Source organism: Carcharodon carcharias, chromosome 6, assembly GCF_017639515.1.
Source record: "Carcharodon carcharias isolate sCarCar2 chromosome 6, sCarCar2.pri, whole genome shotgun sequence".
In the NCBI taxonomy this organism is placed as follows: Eukaryota; Metazoa; Chordata; class Chondrichthyes; order Lamniformes; family Lamnidae; genus Carcharodon; species Carcharodon carcharias.
In genome coordinates this window covers 46,388,983-46,407,303 of record NC_054472.1, presented here as the reverse complement: position 1 = coordinate 46,407,303, position 18,321 = coordinate 46,388,983, and the positions used below count along the sequence as shown (strand labels likewise).

Genomic DNA, 18,321 nt, shown 5'->3' with positions numbered 1-18,321 from the left:
CCTTAATTGGCCACTTAAGGGCTCAATTGGGCTCTGGGCAGGCGGGCTGTCTGTCACTTTTCGCACCACTGACAAGATGGTCTGGCAGCGGAAAGGGCATTCTGCCCTCTGCCACCTACTGCCGTTGTCTCACCTTTCCTGCCTCCCAGGCTGTTCTCAAAGGGCTGCTCAAATTCAGGTACACATTCTCACTGCACTTAACCCTGGCTTTTTCTTTAAGGGCTATGTGACATAGACCATGGAGCATCAGTAATAGAAATTCAATTTCAAGTAAGGAGTTCTGAAAAGCATTGACTCCAGTTTCTGGCAAAGACTTTAATAAACTGTGGATGATTTTTATGCAGAGTACAAGAAGAAGTATGGTGAGGAACATGGTTCCTGCCAGGCTGGAATAGCAGGCCACTTCATTGAGGTAAGCAATCAATCTTTCTGCCTTACTAAAATCTGTATAGTGGAATACTGTACAGTGTATGGACTAATGCAATCTGGACACTGCTTCTTTATTCCTAGGACTTGGGTTCAAGTACCATCCAAATAATAGCATGAAAATTGTTTTGAATGTGAGGGACACTGAATTTGGACACTTAACCCAGGTTTGATAAATGGGTTGGGACCATCACACAAAATTCAAGGACTGGTATTGGTTGTTGTGAAAAATGGATAAAGCGCTGGTGCAGTGGTCAGACCCCCATTAGAGGTTGGCTTTAAGGATCGGCACAGAGCAGCAGAACTTTAAAACCTTAACCAAGTGAGATGGTACAATTTTGTGAGGAACAGATGGAGCATAAGGCATGCTGCATCCCTGCTAACTGGAAAATTGGGAGCAATAACCCTAATCTCAGCAACATGTTCTCTGATCTGTCCTGCAGTCAAGGATGTGAGACACTGCATCAGGAAAGAACATGGAGATTTTTCAGCTTTTATCTGGCCCATACCTGGTAGATTTTTGCTCCTGGGTCAGGTGCACAGGGACAGGAGAATTCCCAACACTGTAAACCTGAGCTTTAAAAATGGCCACCTGCGGTTGGGATTTTCGTAGGGGGGGTGCAGGTATGCGGGCTGGATTGGTAAGTTGGGACCCTTACCCCTGGAATGAGTGTGAAGCCTGCCAGGTGTGGACGCAGCTGGGCGGAAGACCTGCCTCTGTGCTCTGGCACTTTAAGTTATTTATAAAAAGATTAAAACAAAAAATGGCCCTCCAGCTCCCACTCCTCACCAGCTCCCCCATACACTCCCTATGCTCCATCCATGCCAACTTATGTTATCTCATGTCCCCCACCTACCCTCCATGGCCCCTCAGACTCCCTATGTCCCACATCCCCATGGCCATTTATGGTCCTATGCTGACTTAGTGCCAACCCTCATCCATCACCCTCTGCCCTTACCATCTCCATGCCAACACTCACATAGTAACCTTTGACAGCCTTGACAGTTCTTTGATGGTAGCGTGACAGCTCTTTGACAATTCCCTGACAGGTTGACAATATTTTGACAACTGGACAGCTTGACAGGTCTTTGACAGATTTGACAGTTCCACCGAGTTTGTGAATAATATGTGCATAATCATCTTTACTTTTAACTATCCTAGAAGGGTGCCTTACCTTTCCCAAAGGTGCCCTGGGACCATATTCAAAGGGGTATCTTACCTTTCCAAAGGGGTACCCTGGCTATCCAAAAGAACCCACCAAGTCCTCTTACCTGGTCTAATTTACACACATTGGGTTTCACACTCCTGGCCTACCAAAATCTCACTTCAGTGGAGGCAGCTGATGCTTTAAATGGCCTGTGTAAACCGTACATGTACAAACCCCGGCGTCTCCAGTGCTGCCCCACGGAAATAGGAAATGCCATGTTTGTGGGCATGGCTTATAATTTCCAGCCATTTCTGTGATTTTTTGCCACAATGGACAGCCTCTCCGTTGTAGCGAAAATCTGGGCCTGGAATTGGAATGTTAATTTGGAGTGACTGAAGTGGGAAAGGTGACTAACCCTGATCTTGTTAAACGAAAAGATACGAAAAAAATATAACACTTAGCGACCTAGTTTCCAGTGTGCTCCATTTTATCAACAACAGCACGCACCCTAATTGTTTCAATTATGCGTGCTAAGGAATTACTATAATGTACATTCTCAAGCATAATATAGACTCTGATCAAGCAAACGTTGTGTGGCTTCCTTTCGAACAGCAGCTTTATAAATTTTTTTGTACAGTTCTCAGACACATATATGGGACTGTGTGCATGAGAATATCAAGATTGGTAGAAAATTCACCAGTTTTAAAATCTGCAGTTTCTGTGCTAAACTGTGAGCTAGAATTTCACCCAAAGCGTCATTTAATGCGAATAACTCTGTATCACCTGGAGTGGCAAATACTGATATTTGATTGAAATAAAGAATGCTAAACTAATCCATTCTTATTACTTAAATCATCCAGTTAGAAACTTTTTCTTCCTTTCCAGAAAGTTCTCATGGTTCATCTTTTTCTAAATTAGCTTAAATACCTAATTGTAGGTGAGAATTTTAAAACGGGTGCTGTGTGTTGCTATATTGGGAGTTTGATCAGAATCTTTAAACTACATTTACAGCTAAACGCCTGGAACAGAATTGAAGGGTAAAGGGCTTGAGCAAAACATGGTTCTTTTGGCTGCTCCATCCACTTAAAAGACCTCCTCCTCACAGGATTTTATTTGTGTTAACTGTTTTGAACCTTGAAATTCTTTTGGTGCTTTCAAAGTGCACACATGCTTTGCATCAAATAACAGATGCAGAGTGTGACACTTTGTGGCTTTAAAATGATCTGAGAGATGTAAAGATTAAGAAATTATTAATTCTTGATTTCTTCCACTAAACTGTATAAAGAGAAGAAATGTACTTTGCATTTTGTTTCTATTGGTGTTGAATTATTAAAGCAGCTCTTTTGGTGATACTTGTTGAGCTGCTGGGATTCCTAATTTTTTCTTACGAAAGAGCTTTGACCACATTCTCGCTTTCTATCTGGGACATTGTGGCCACATATCCTTACAAAAACATCTGTGTGCCAGAACCATCCCATAGCAGCTCCACATCAAGCCTCCGGACCAAGAAATCGCCATAGCGGATAGAACCTGTTCTTTCATGTGCGTTTTCCACGTATTGTTGATTAATAAAAGTTATTTTAAAAAGGATAACCTCATCCTGTGAGAGTTTGGCCATTCTGACTTGCTTTTGTACTGTATTCAAATTGGATGTCCTGAAAAACGAGGGAGGCAGCAATCTTTTAGGGAGAGTCCTTTGTGCCCAAGGTATCCTCTCATCCTCTCATTTTACATAAAAGAATAATAGCAGATCTCTGACATTTTAGTGAAAAGGTCAACTTAATTCCTGGCATGCTCACCCAGGTGAAGCTCCACTCCATCCCTTCTCCAGGTGCTTAAACCTAGTGGAATAAAACGTGCAGTGGGTAGATACATGCAAATTAAATTAAAACAGACACACAGCTTCTGCCATATTTCTGAGTACTTGTGCTGTTTGAATACCAGAGATGCCCATTGAGCCCCAGAATCTCATGTTCCTAAAGAGTCAGAGATACCTCTGAAGGGGGGATGGAAGCCTTTGAAAATGAGACATGTGCTCTTAATGCTGCAGTGCATAGGCACAAGGATCAAACTCCAGACTCTCTTTGGAACATGTGACCTTTATTTCCATGGAGCTCAGCCTTTTCCTTTTGATGACTTGCCATTCACAAGTTTTGGTTTGGTTGTAATGGCGAGCTCATTTTGAACATTGAGAGGATCTTTGAGGACTATGAGGACATCTTTCCAGTTTTGTGATTTCATAGCTGCCACGCATAATTGTAACGCTCCATCTTGTTTTATTGCTGCTCTGATGTCAACTAGTTTTAGTGGTTTTGGCACTGCATTTATGTAGTTAAGATGTTGCTTGGCAACCTTTCCTCATGACCAGTAGGACTGACTGTTGGTAACAGATGTTGCGAGGGATAGTCCGCTGGATTGAGCTTGCCTGGCTGATAACTCACTATGGAACTTGTACTCTTGTAGTTTGAGTATCTAACGCTCCTTTTGAGTAGATAGCTTGCTCTGTGGATTGTTGAACAAGCTTACTGGTGGTCAATAATCAGTTATTACTTTGAACTCACTTCTATACATGTAGAGATAAAATGTAAGATATTCCATGTGAATAAGAGCGCTTCTGCCTCTGTTTGCCAATAACTTTGCTCTACAGACATTAGCGATCTGCTTACCATCGCAATGATTGATATGTTGCCTGCATCGTCTTTCTGCACGAGAACTGCACCTAAGCCAACCAGGCTTGCATTCATGACTAGCTGGGTGGTTTTCTCAGGGTCGAAAGAGACATTTACGCAACTTGCTGACAGCTGTTATACAGCTGTTTTTTTGATGTTGTCCACTCCCACATGGTGGTCTCTTATCATATTGCTTAGAGGGGCAGATATCATAGCGGGTCAGGAATAATGTGACTACAGTGCGTGATGAGTTCTAGCAGACTCTGAACTTTAGTAGGATCAGCAACATTTGCAATAACTTCAAATTTCCGTGGATCAGGTGATACTCCTTCACTGCTGAACCCATGACTGAAGAATTTGATTCTGCTTTCATTGAACAAGCACTTGGTGAAGTTACAATCTCTAAGACATTGTAGGCCTGTCACTTTCAGTGCGACCTAGATGAGAATGTCATCATGATGTTCAGTGTGCCTTCAAGTCTTTGAATGCAGACCGAATCCTATGCTGAAATACCTCAGTTGCCGAATTGACTCCAAAGTTGAGCCTCCTGTATCAAAGAAGTCTGATGTGAGTGGGAATACTGTAAGGTGCCTCTTCTTCTGCCAGCTTGATTTGTTGGTAAGCTACTTTGAGGTCAAGTTTAGTGAAGCGTTTAGCACCATTCACTTGCTCTATGATATCATCGATTCTCGGTGTCAGGTGTCTTCCTCATTGTATGGCTCCGTTTGGTGACTGCCTGTCAATGCAGATTCTAATCCGGTTCTTGCTCTTGATTTCTTGATGACTTAGGTGGGTGAGACCCAAGATGTAGGCCCATCGCCAACTTTCTCAGTAATGTCAAAGTCAAGTAGGTGCTGAAGATCCTTCTCTGTCTGCTTCCTGACATGATTGGTGTTCATCACCATTGATGTGTGACTGTGGGCACATTAGGGTCTACATGCAGCTCACAGGTAACACCTTTCAGTTTGCCGATACCAGTGAAGTGGTCAGCATACAATTCAAGAATGTTGTTGGTACGCGTAGGAATTGCATATGTAACAGCAATCATGTGCAGATCTGTTGCTGCATGGAAACTGATAAATGTGTCACATTCTCCAGATATGACAAAGAATACACCATTGTTTGTGATGGTTTTGAATGACACTGGTGTTTCAAAAGTCCCAAGAACTTTCAGTAGTTTATCACTGTTGCTAGGAAAAGTTTTTGTTTTTCCTAGTTTGCAGAGAGTAGGGCAATCCTGAAGTTTGTTGAATGTTTTATCTCCCATGACACTGACAGATGGCCCGGTATATATGGGAATATCTACATCTAAGCAGCCAATGGTCACTGTCACACGTGGCTGGTTGCTGTTTATGAAAGAGAGGGAGGAATCGTCCCAGATTCACACTAAGTGCTGTAGTTACCCGCTGGCCCCGATGGCAGGTTTTCACACTGTATCATCACAAACCCGCTGCATTACTTATGCGTTCCCGGAAAATTGCCGTTACCATGGTGGGCAGGCTCATTTGCCCGTCACGTTATTACCTTGCTGCTTTATCACGCCGAGCGCCAAATTTGAAGCCCAGCTGCATGCACACATCTCAGTGCTTCTAGCCCACTACTGTGCAGGGAAGATGTCAATGAAAGGCAAAAAGACTGCAGCCCCCAGGTTTAGTGACGTGTCACTGGAACGCCTTTTGGATGCTGTGGAGGCCTGCTGCAATGTCCTTGACCCCCACTCTGGCAGCAGGATGGCAGCAGCGTGACCAACCAGGCTTGGGAGGTGGCGACAATGGTAGTCAGCGCCAATGCCCTCCAAAAAAGGACAGTCACCCATTACCACAAGAGGGTGAATGATTTCCTCCGTTCTGCCAGGGTACTCTTCTCACACTCCCAACTCCCACACTCTCAAAACCCATCACACATCCACAGGGATCTCACTCAGAGCCAATTCAAGGGACATCACCATTTACTCTCTCACAAGCACCTTCAATGCCCTCATCCTGTCCATGGGACCACTCACCAGCCACACATGCCAGGCACACTTATCTTCTGGCCTGACAGGCATCCTGCTTACACTCTCCCCATCTCTATTCATGCAGGACAAGCTGGCCCACAAAAAGAAGAGGCCACAGACCAGTGGAGGAATGCCTGAAATGAAGGTCCTCACGGACTTTGAAAACAGAGCCAGCCAGCTGGTCAGTGAGGATCTGGACCATTCCTGTGCTGATGGTGAGATCGACAGTGCTCTACTGAGTGGGGATCCAGCAGTGCAACATCAATCATACAGCCGTTCTGTGAGTGATTTGCCTGTTTCACAGGCCACAGCCATGCACTAATTATCTTCTTGCTTCCGTAGGAACATCTGGGAAACAGCTGACAAAGTCCACGACCCAGGGCCTCCAGTCAAGCCCTGAAGAAACCTGTGAAGAGGAACTGAAGGCACCCTCCTTGAAGCCCCGTCACAGCGCTCACCCACATCCTCTGCCAGCGCAGAGACACACACCTCGGTGGGACTTAGCTTTCGAATAGCCTTGGGATCACAATCTGATGAGCACATCACACTGCCTGATCCACAGCAGGTGGCGGCAGGGACTTTCCAGGTCTCTGGCACTTTGAGGACTGCTGGAGGCCAGAAATTTGCTGAGTCTGAGTCAGATGATGAGCTCTGGACTTGATCATGTCACAGTTGCTGGAGCTGCAAAGACAAGCTTGTGAACATCAGGAAGGGATGTCTGCTGCTCTCCTCAGATTGCAAGGCACAATGGAAGAGTTCATTCGCCTTCAGACTGGTAGCGCCGGCATGCTGAGGTCAACACTGATAGGATGGTCGCTGTCATGAAGACCTTGGTCCAGGACATTGCTCCTGCACTACCGCGTGAGCTTAACTCCATCGATGATGCCGTAGTTGGCCTCCAACAGTGTGTGCGCGAGAGGGGTGTGGGACAGCCCGATCTCACTCCAGCTACCCCTTCTCTTCAAGGAGTCAGCCAGGGTCCCTTGGGCACACTCAGGGAGAGGGATGAACAGGTATCTTCTCCCCACCCCAGGGCCATCCACCCAGGTGACTCCGGGAGTGACCAGCCCATCGGACTCCCTTCTTCCTGTGACCTTAGCAGCTTCAGCTCCACAGGCCAGGAGGGTGCCACTGCCACGCACAGGACCCTGAAAGCAAGCCGGGACCCTCCAGATCTCAGCCCTCCAGAGGGCACCCACCAAGGTCATCACAGACAGGGCATAGCAGCCAGCAGGCTGCCTCCACCTACACTGTGGATGTCCAGAGAGCACCAAGACATAGCGTCAGGGTTAGGAAAGTTAAGATGTAACTCTTTTCGAGTTAAAACAATTAAACTAAATTAACAAAATTAGGGGTAAATCAGGCACAGCCCCTAATTCAGGTCAGCTGTAAAACCAAGGACAAAGTTTAAAGGAAACTTACAAACTTTAAATTAAAATGTGATTAAAGGGGTCGATAAAACACCCCAGTCCCCGCGGTGCCCACCGGGCACGTAAAGCCTCGAGTGTGCCGGCAGACACCGCATGCTCCCTTTCCAAAGACATCCGGCCGCGAATGTAGCCACGGAAGAGGGACAAACAATCGGGCGGGTCTCCCCCGCTGCCTGGACCTGTTAATAGCCAACTTGGCCAGGCCCAAGAGCAGGTTCACGAGGAGGTCCTCCTCCTTCCTGCCCCCCTTCCGCACCGGGTGTCCATAGATCAGGAGCGTGAGGCTGGAGTGCTAAAGAAGATGTAACTCTTGTTGAGTTAAAACAATTAAACTAAATTAACAAAATTAGGATAAATCAGGCACAGCCCCTAATTCAGGTCAGCTGATAAACCAAGAACAAAGTTTAAAGGAACCTTACAAACTTTAAATCAAAACGTGATTAAAGGGGTCAACAAAACACCCCAGTCCTCACGGTGCCCACCGAGCACAGAAAGCCTCGAGAGTGCCAGCAGACACCGCGTGCTCCCTCTCCAGGGACATCCGGCCGCGAACGTAGCCGCGGAAGAGGGACAAACAATTGGGCGGGACTCCCCCGTCGATCGCCCGCTGCCTGGACCTGTTAATAGCCAACTTGGCCAGGCCCAGGAGCAGGTTCACGAAGAGGTCCTCCTCCTTCCCGACCCCTTTCCGCACCGGGTGTCCATAGATCAGGAGCGTGGGGCAGAAGTGCTAAAGAAGATGTAACTCTTTCGAGTTAAAACCAATTAAACCAAATTAACAAAATTGGGATAAATCAGGCACAGCCCCTAATTCAGGTCAGCTGTAAAACCAAGAACAAAGTTTAAAGGAAAGTTACAAACTTTAAATCAAAATGTGATTAAAGGGGTCAACAAAACACCCCAGTCCCCGCGGTGCCCACCGGGCACGGAAGGCCTCGAGAGTGCCAGCAGACACCATGTGCTCCCTCTCCAGGGACATCCAGCTGCGAACGTAGCCGCGGAAGAGGAATAAACAATCGGACAGGACTCCCCCGTCGATCGCCCGCTGCCTGGACCTGTTAATGGCCAACTTGGCCAGGCCCAGGAGCAGGTTCACGAGGAGGTCCTCCTCCTTCCCGACCCCCTTCCGCACCGGGTGTCCATAGATCAGGAGCGTGGGGCTGAAGTGCTAAAGAAGATGTAGTTGTACAGCCTGGGCACGGGTGTTAATCACTTGTACATACTGTTACTAAACTCCCAAGAATGTCTCCCTGCCTATGGCTCCTTTTTCTGATGAGCAGTATTCGTATAATCAGAAATGAAACCTTTCACAAGATAAAAGCAGGTGTCTCAGACCAAAGCCTCTTCCCTGTGCTTTGCGCAGCCTTCAGACCAAAGACCGGCCTCACATTCCCTGGACACATTACTGATGCCTTGAGGGTGCTTGTCATTGTTGCAAGAATGTTGTGGGCAGGCATCACAGAGTTCTCTCATTCTCTTGATGTGCTCTCAGAACCTTTAAGGTGGGACTAACCCCATCTCTTCAGCATCTGTGACCAGTGACGCTGTGCTCCTGAAAGGGTCAGGTGCTGAAGGCAGACAAAGGATCAGGTGCTTCTCAAGTTTCACGGCTGCGTCCCCATGATATAACCCTGATCACAGAGCACAAGCGAGTTGCCCTTGGCCAGACAGGAGTCAGACATTCTCAGAGGCTATGCGAAGATCTATGGAGTGAGCTCACTGAATGTCGTCATCATCCTCCTGCAATTGAGCATCTATTAGGGCCTCCACTGCTTCTCCATGACAGGAGCATTATAACAAAGGGTATGCGTGCTGCAATAAGCCAGATGGAGTCAAATGTTCACAGATGAAATGTCAAAATCTATAGTGCCTTCTCACTGCATACAGTCATCATCCTCCACAAATCTAGCAGCTGTGAGGGCCTCCCGAACCCACCTGCCTCGCCTGGCCAGCGCGAGGGCCTCATTTCCATCATCGCCGATTTTGAGGACCTCTTCACCCTCATTCCCATTGGCGTCCTCCATATCCAAGGAGACTTCCAGCTCCTCCACCTAGTCCTCAGCCAGCTTTCCTCCCTGTTGCAGTGCCAGGTTGTAAAGGGCACAGCAGGCGATGATGATGCCTGATACCCTCTGTGGACTATATTGCAGGGCTCCACCAGACTGGTCCAGGCACTGTAATCTCATTTTCAGCATCCCGATGGTTTTGCTCCACCAGGATGCGAGTTGCAGCATGAGCCTCGTTATATTGTCGCTCTGCTGTAGTCTGAGGTCACCGCATGGGTGTCATCAGCCACGTCCTCTGTGGGTTGCCCTTGTCTCCAAGAAACCATCCCTGCAGCCTCTGTGGACCCTGGAAGACTTCAGGGATCTGTAACTGACCTGAGAATGTAGGAATTGTGCACACTTCCTGGAAACCGTGCACCGACCTGCAGGATGCATTTGTGGTGTTCGCACAACAGCTGCACATTCAGCGAATGGAAGCCCTTGCGGTGATGTAGTTGATCGCGTGTTGTGACAGAGATCTGAGTGCTATGTGGCAGCTGTACCTGTGGGAAACCCAAGATCTGGGCAAATCCAATTGATCTTGAATCCTGGCTGTCTTGGTCCTAGGCAAAATGCACAAAGTTGTGTACCCTTACGAAGGTGGCATCCATGACCTCACGGATGCATTTGTGGGTGGAGGCTTGAGATCCCACAGAGGTCACCTGTGGGGCCCTGAAAGGAGCCACTGGCATAGAAATTGAGCACCACTGTCACTTTTACAGCCACTGGCAGTGGATGCCCTCCATGTCCACGTGGCGCCAAATCCTGCAGCACCTGGCAGATGTGACCGACCAGTTCCTAGACATGTGCAGTCTTTGGCGACACTGGTTCTTAATCATCTACAGGAAAGAAAGGCAAGCGTCTATTGACCCTGGGTGTCACTAGGTGCTGACCAGCGATGGCTCACTGTGGCTCTTTGGCGGCATGTGCAGGAACCCCTGCCGCCCCTTCTTCCAGAGGGTTCAGCTCCTTCCTCTGCACAACCAGGCACCTCAGTCACTTTCTCCTCCATTGTCTTTGTTCTCTGTAGGCCACGAGGCATACAGCAAGTTCACCAGACTCCATGATTCTGATGTACTCCTGCAGAATGAAAGAGAGAGACCCTTCGATTAGCTTGGGTGTACTAAGTACCTGTCTTGGCTAACTGTGATGGCCACTTAACGCATCGTGGAGAGTGCTGTCCACCACTTGGATGGCTGGAATGTAGCGCGCTGCATGGCTGCCCGGAACCCCATCCACCTCCGCCCCACTCCACCTGATCGATTGGTGGCAGCTTTGCCCATGGACTGCATGCTGTGCTGTCACCTCAGGCACAGGCATTCTCCTAACCTCTGCTGCAAGACTTCACTGCTAGCTTGAACTACTGAGGAGACTGGTCCAAACCAAGGTGCTGACATTGCAAGGGGTTGTGAGCACTTCCACCAGTGACTGGTCCATAGCCAGCTTTAGCAAGGAGGTTGTACAACATGTGCAGTCATCCAACTGTTCTGTAGTCCACTGACACGTTCATTAGTTTGCAAACTGTGCCCGAGGGGTGAAAAGCTCTGGAGCATTTGGTGGCATTTTGATGCCTCTGCATTGCTTGAGTGGGCAGATAAGCTAGAAGCCCAACTCCAATCATATCAATGTGGCTGCGCCTGAACTGCCTCAGTTGCAGAAGAATGTTCACTTTGTACGTGGCCTAATGCGTGGCCACTTCCCTCACCCACCCTACCCCCTCCCTGAATGCTTGTGCGCTGCATTCAACCGCAGGGCTGCCCTCGATCCCCAAATCACCCCAACCACAGCAGGGCTGCCCTTGGACACTGCACCCTCCCTCCCCAGCTTGAAGTCCAACAGACGACCCTGGTGAGCGCTGCACAATGTTACCGTGCACTCACTTCCAAGTTTCCCTCAAAGTGCAGCCTGCCAAGTGCATGCAGTTTATATGCTGTTGTGAAACACGTTGGCGAGCTTTCCCTGGGTGGATGATCCAGCGGGGGCTGTGGTGATTCCGGTGGGCAGGCTCCCAATGATATGCAGATGTATTACAATGAGGGTCCCAATGTCCAATGGGGGAAACGCGGCCTGCCATCGGCGGGCTGAGCGGACGATCACAAACTGGTTTCATGCCATCATGAAACTGATCGCTCCATATTGTCTGCTCACGCCACCGAACACACCTGACGCTGGCGGGCAAGGAAAGTCCCGGCCAGAGTGCAAAAGTATATTCAGGGCCACCCGCCTGTACTCTGGCTACATTCTCTTGTCCTTTCTCTGTGATGTGGATACTTGGCACTCATATGTTGTATTGGCCTTAGTAGTTGAATTTGCTGATGAACAACAAACATGAGCAAAGTGCTTGAGTTTTCCACAAGCTTTACACTGTTTACCAGTGGCAGGACATTCTATCTGGTGTGGTTAAACGTCACCACAGTGGAAATATTCTTTGGGCAAGTCACAACTCTGTTTGTGAGACTGCTATTTTGCTTTGCAGATGGTTTCCTGACACTTGAGCGATGAATAATGTTCACAGGAGTTGACCTTGGAGTGTGGTCCTTACTGTTGGCAGCCTCAGTTTCAGTTTCAGCTGCTCCCAATACGGTCTCCTCTACACTGGAGAGACCAAACACAGACTGGGTGACCGCTTTGCGGAACACCTTCGGTCTGTCCACAAGAATGACCCAGACCTCCCTGTCGCTTGCCATTTCAACACACCACCCTGCTCTCATGCCCCAATGTTCGTCCTTGGCCTGCTGCAATGTTCCAATGAAGCTGAACACAAACTGGAGGAACAGCACCTCATCTTCCGAATAGGCACTTTACAGCCTTCTGGACTTAACGTTGAGTTCAACAACTTCAGATCATGAACTCTCTCTTCCATCCTCACCCCCTTTTTGATCCCTTTTTTCAAATACTTATTTAAAAATTTTTATATATACATTTTTTCCCACCCATTGTTATTTTTAAAGTTTATTTCCATTCATTGTTTTATCTCCACCTTTTAGCCTATTTTGATCTTTTCTCCCACACCATCCCCATCCCACACCCCACCCCCACTGTGGCCATCTATCACTTGCTCATCCTACTTTCTACTCTTAATATCACCATTAGCACATCCTCTAGCCAGTATCACCACCATCAACATCCCTTCGACCTTTTGTTTATGACATCTTTTGCAATTTCTCCTCTGCCTCCACTTATCACTGGCCTTCTATCCAGCTTCACCTGTCCCACCCCACCTTAAACAGTATATATTTCACCATATCTCTACTTCTGTTTAGTTCTGATGAAGAGTATTACGGACTCGAAACATTAATGCTGTCTGAAGAGGGCATTCCCTTCAGTCCTGCAACTACCACATAGGCCAGTTGAAGAGGAGAAACTACAATCCCCGACCACATAGCGACCAGAGAGAATCAGGCTTCCTTTACCGGTTTTATTCAAGCATATGCAAGGGAGTTGCAATCATTCCTAAGAATGAAGACCCAGCTCCCTGATTGATTACATTTCACTACTTTTGTACTTTTTCTTATCACAATACATTTTGAGTACATTTGAATATATCCAATCGGTAACCTACACATAGGTACCATTTCAAAACTATCCTGTTGAGTACATAAACGTGATTTTGCTAACCAATTATTCTAAAGGGTGTATACATAATTATATTATCCAATCAAAATTAAAACACGTATGGAAGACCTTGGTTCTCACAACTCAAGACTGCTTTTGTTTCATCAAAGATCCCTCTGTCCATTGTATGTTTTCCCATATCTAAGCTGAAACCATCTGCCCTGTCCTTATCTGGGAGAGGAGTGTACCTAAACTAACTTTATGTTATGTTTTATCTCCAGTCCAGCTCTCAAGGCTTCATCGAATCGTTGCGCCAGTTGAATGGTTCTGCCTATGGCTGGACATTAGCTCATCTCTTGAAACTGTGTAAATCACACAAACTCAAAGCTCCTTTGTGTGCACGTCCATCTGCTCACCCTCAGCTGTCACTAGGTCTAACATCCATGGTTGCTTGGAGATTTTAAGTGCTCTTCAGTAACTTCTTACAGTGTTCTTATTTAGCAATTTTAATTTTCCCCTAACATGTGTTAGAGGCACCCTCCACAGGTGCCATCAGACTTGCTGAGTTTCCAGCAGTTTTTGTTTTTGTCTCAGTTTCAGTATCTCTGGCCTCTGAAAGCGATAATGATCATGCTAAGTTCAATAGCTCTGACAGCTTTCTAAATTTCTCAAGGGTTTTTTGACTTAGTTGACTAGAGATACAACCTTTGATTATTTGTGTTTTATTTTCTCATTCAACATGTTCAACATCTTCAAAGTCACATTTGGTTACTGGTTGCCTCAATCGTGCCCCATATTGGTCAGTTGTCTTGTTTGTTTCTTGCTTGATGCATCAGAAGACAGTTGGTTTGTAAATTGAATTTTTCTTGGGCGTGAAATAGGTTGTTAGTGTGTTTTTTGCTGAGGAGTTGTCATTTTGCTCAGGCATAAGTATCTCAAAAATATCTTCCAGTTCTTCACTGCCATAGTGGAGAAGTAAAAGCCTTTTTCCTGTTGTCATCTGTGATTGCAAACCTGCCTTCACACCTTTGAAATGTCACAGTCACTTTTGCCAACGTGGGAATACAGGTGATGGTTCTAAATGCACATCCAAAGGTAGTAGATTGTGCTTAAACAACGTCCTATTCATCAGCATCGCCAATATTAACCTTCTGCGTAATGATTTGAGATTAATTTTCTTTGATTGGATGGTTATTTTGGTGAGATTGGCATGTGTGTATGTACACTGTGCAGGCTTTCCTGTTGCTAAACCTAAGCTGGAATGCCTCCTGTATGTATTGAACACATTCTCAGTTTGTCCCTAAATCTCCAACCTACAGTGCTGTCTACAAAAACAAGACAAAAGCCTCAAAACTTTCATTTGTCACCATCCTGTCACCATTGTGGAGTTCTTGGAATAGGAACAATTATATCTTCAGCCAGAGATATTTGGAATTAGAACTGCGCAAACTGTTAAATGGATCCTTTACCATCTCTTCCAGCAGACTCCCTGTGCTGCTGCATGTGTGTATGGTAGCCTTAAGTGGACAAAATGTACAATGCAATTTTCAGTAGAGAGCAGGTAAGCACCACCACTGACTGAACTGCCCAAGCCTTGATGTGTATACCTGCCAAACTGGGCCAATGGCAGGTGCTGAGTGAATCAAATGATGGAAGAATCAACTTGACCTCATCCTCACCAATCTATCTGTTGCAGATGCATCTATCCATGATAATATAGGAAGGAGTGACCATTACACAGTCCTTTTGGAGATCAACTCCCATCTTTACATGTAGAACAGCCTCCATTGTGTTCTGTGGCACTACCAACATTCTAGATTATAAATAGATTTAGCAGCTCAAAGCTGGGCATCCTTGAGACACTGTGGGCCACCAGGTGCATCAGAGCTGTATTCCAGCACAAAATGAAACCTCATAGCCCAGTATGTCCCTGACTCTGCCATTACCATCAAGCCAGGGGATCAACCCTGGTTCAATGGGGAGTGTAGGAGAACATACAAGAAGCATCATCACCAGGCATATCTAAAAACGAGTTGCCAACCTGGCGAAGCTACAACACAGCAGTGCATGTATGCTAAACAGTGGAAGTAGTATGTTATAGGCGGCTAAGCAATCCCACAACCAATGGATTCGATCAAAGCTCCGCAGTCTTACCACATCACTTATGAATGGTGGTGGGTAATCAACTAACTGGAGGAAGAAGAAGCTTCATGCACATCCCCATCTTCAATGCTGGAAGAGACTAGAACAAAAGTGCAAAAGACAAGGCTGAAACTTTGCAACCATCTTTCAATCAGAAATTTTGAGTGGATGATCCATCTTGGCCTCTTGAGGTGCTCACCGTCAGATATCTGACTTCAGACATCAAATTCACTCTCTGTGATAGCAAGAAATAACTGAGTACACTGTATACAACAAAGGCTATGTGGGTCTTGGCAAATTTCATGGCAGCATTTCTGATGACTTGTGTTCCAGAATCTCTAGCCAAGCTGCATTGCAACATAGTCATCTGCTTGACAATGTGCAATATTGCCCAGTTATGTCCTGTCCATGAAAAGCAGGACAAATCCAATCTGGCCAATTACTGCAACATCAATCAACAGCAAAGTGACGGAAGGTGACATTAACAATGCTATCAAGCAACACTTACTCAGTTTGGGTATCGCCATTCACTCCCCTCATCACTGCTTGATTGTGGTAGCAGTGTGTACCAGCTACAAGTGCATTGCAGCAACTTGCCATGCCTCCTTCAACGGCACCTTCCAAACCTGCAGCCTCCACCACCTAGAAGGGCAAGGCAACAGGCACATGGGGACACCACTATCAGTATGCTCCTCTTTACATTACATATTGACTTGGAACTATATCACCATCCCTTCACTGTCATTGGGCCAATATTCTAACCACACAGGCTGCAGCAGTTGAAGTAGAAAGCTCTACACCATCTTTTTGAGGGCATTTGGGGGCCCATTGTGCTTGTGCAATTGAAAGAGCAGTAATATATAGTGCCACACTTTTTTTTCCCCTTTACAATCTTGTAAATTCTTCATCCTCAGCTGCCCAACTTCCCTTTAAAATTTATTTATGGAATGGAAGAACATTCCAGATTCTGACAACTCAGCGGAAAAAAACACACTCCTTATTTTCTTTCCAGATCATTTTCCAATGGTTTTAATTCCATGCCCTCTGTTTATTGACCCACTTTGCAGATGGAATAGTTTTTCTCTATCTACTCTTAGTGTTTTTAACCTTCTGTGTTCCAAGAAGAACAGTTCTAATTTTGCCAACTATCCTCAAAAACTTAAGTCCCTTATCTCTAGGAACATGCTGGTAAATCACCTCTGTACCCTTTCTAAAGCCTTTTCATTTTCCCTGACACAGGCCCACAATACTCCAGCAGATCCCTAACTTGTGATTTATAAAGTTCTAGCATGATCTCTTTGCTTTTATCTTATCTTCTATTTCAAACAACTAACCAATGTGCTATTTTAACTACCTTATCAATTGTTCTGCCTTTAAAATTTGTGTATATGGACACCAAGTCTCTCTAATTACTTACTTTTTTCAAAATCATGCCATTCATAGCAAACTGTGTTTCCATATTAGTCTTCCCAAAATACACCACCTCTCCACAATGAGCTCCATTTGCCATGCTTGTGCCCATTCCACCACCATGTCTGTCACACTCTGCATAGTCTGTAACTATCTTCATCACTATTTGCTATGTTGTTGAGTTTTGGATTCTCTACTAACTTTATAATGTTGCTCCCTAGGTCATTTATAATAATTGAAAATAGTAATTGGCTCAAAACCGACCCTTGAAGAACACCACTGCAAACCACTCCACAGTACGAAAATACCCATTCACCAGCACCCTCTGCTTCCTGTTATTGAGAAAATTTTGTAGCCGTGACTGCTAATTTTCCCTTAATTCCATGGGCTTCCATTTCTTAATCAGCCTCCTGTGTGACACTTTTTCAAATGCCTTCAGAAGGTCATATACCCAACTGCCTTGATCAGCCTTTTCTCATTACCTCATCAAAGAATTCAGTCACATTAGTCAAACATGATTTTCTTTTACCAAATCCATGCTTGTGCTCCTTGATCGATTAACCTTGTTTCTCCAAATGAAAATTTATTTTATTTCTCTGATATTTTTCAAGAACATCCCCACCGCTGATATTAAGCTGACTGGGCAGATTATCTCTCTCCTCTTTTTCAAATAGCTGCAAAACATTAGCAACCTTGCAGCACCCTGGCACTCCATTATCCAATGAGAATTAAAAATTGTAATGATTGACTCTGCTATTTCTAGCTTTGATTCTTTAAACAATCAGTGGTGCATTCCATCGGGACCAGGTGACGTAAGCAGCTTTCTGTAATGGTATTTATTTATCTCCTAATACTACTATTTATTACTCTCCTGCCCATAACTTCCCTCGCTCCTTTGAGTGAAATCTTCACAACATCTGTTTCCTTTATAAAACCAAATGCAAAGTATTCCATTATTACAAAAACAAAATACTGCACATGCTGGGAATCTAAAATAAAAAGAAAAGAAAATGCCAGAAATACTCGGTAGGTCTAGCAGCATCCCAATCATAGATTCTGTCTCTGGAGGAGTAGTAGGAGTGGGAGAGACAGAACTTGTGATTGGAAGAGCTGTAGCAGTGAGTATGGGAGAGACAGAATCTGTGATTGGAGGAGCATCACTTGCACTCCTCCAGACAAACTGCATTATTTTCCCACTCTCAAAGAGATGCCTGCATTTGCAATTGTTAAGCCCCATTTGGACTACAGCGGAGCCATAAATATAACATGGGGACATCCTTCCTTGAAATTCTTGCCCCCATCTTTGATTTTTTGCAGACTACTTGTGTGGTTTCCAGGGCGAATTTGCCCACCGCCCCCGCTTTATTTTGAACACAGTGGATCGTACTTTCATTTCTGAGTCAGAGAGCTGTGGGTTTTGGATGAGATGTAAACCAATGATTGTCCTTTCAGATGGATGTAAGATCCCACTGCAGTATTTTGAATAGAAACAGGGAACTC

The 18,321-nt window shown here is 45.7% G+C and overlaps 1 protein-coding gene across 1 annotated transcript in view; it reads left to right on the top strand.

The window, feature by feature from the left end:
• Positions 1 to 18,321, top strand: part of itga9 (integrin, alpha 9) — a 570,745-nt gene that overhangs the window by 51,023 nt on the left and 501,401 nt on the right. The window contains exon 5 of the mRNA XM_041190128.1: positions 345 to 412. Coding sequence (XP_041046062.1) covers positions 345 to 412 — 68 coding nt within the window. The remainder of the gene's footprint in view (positions 1 to 344; positions 413 to 18,321) is intronic.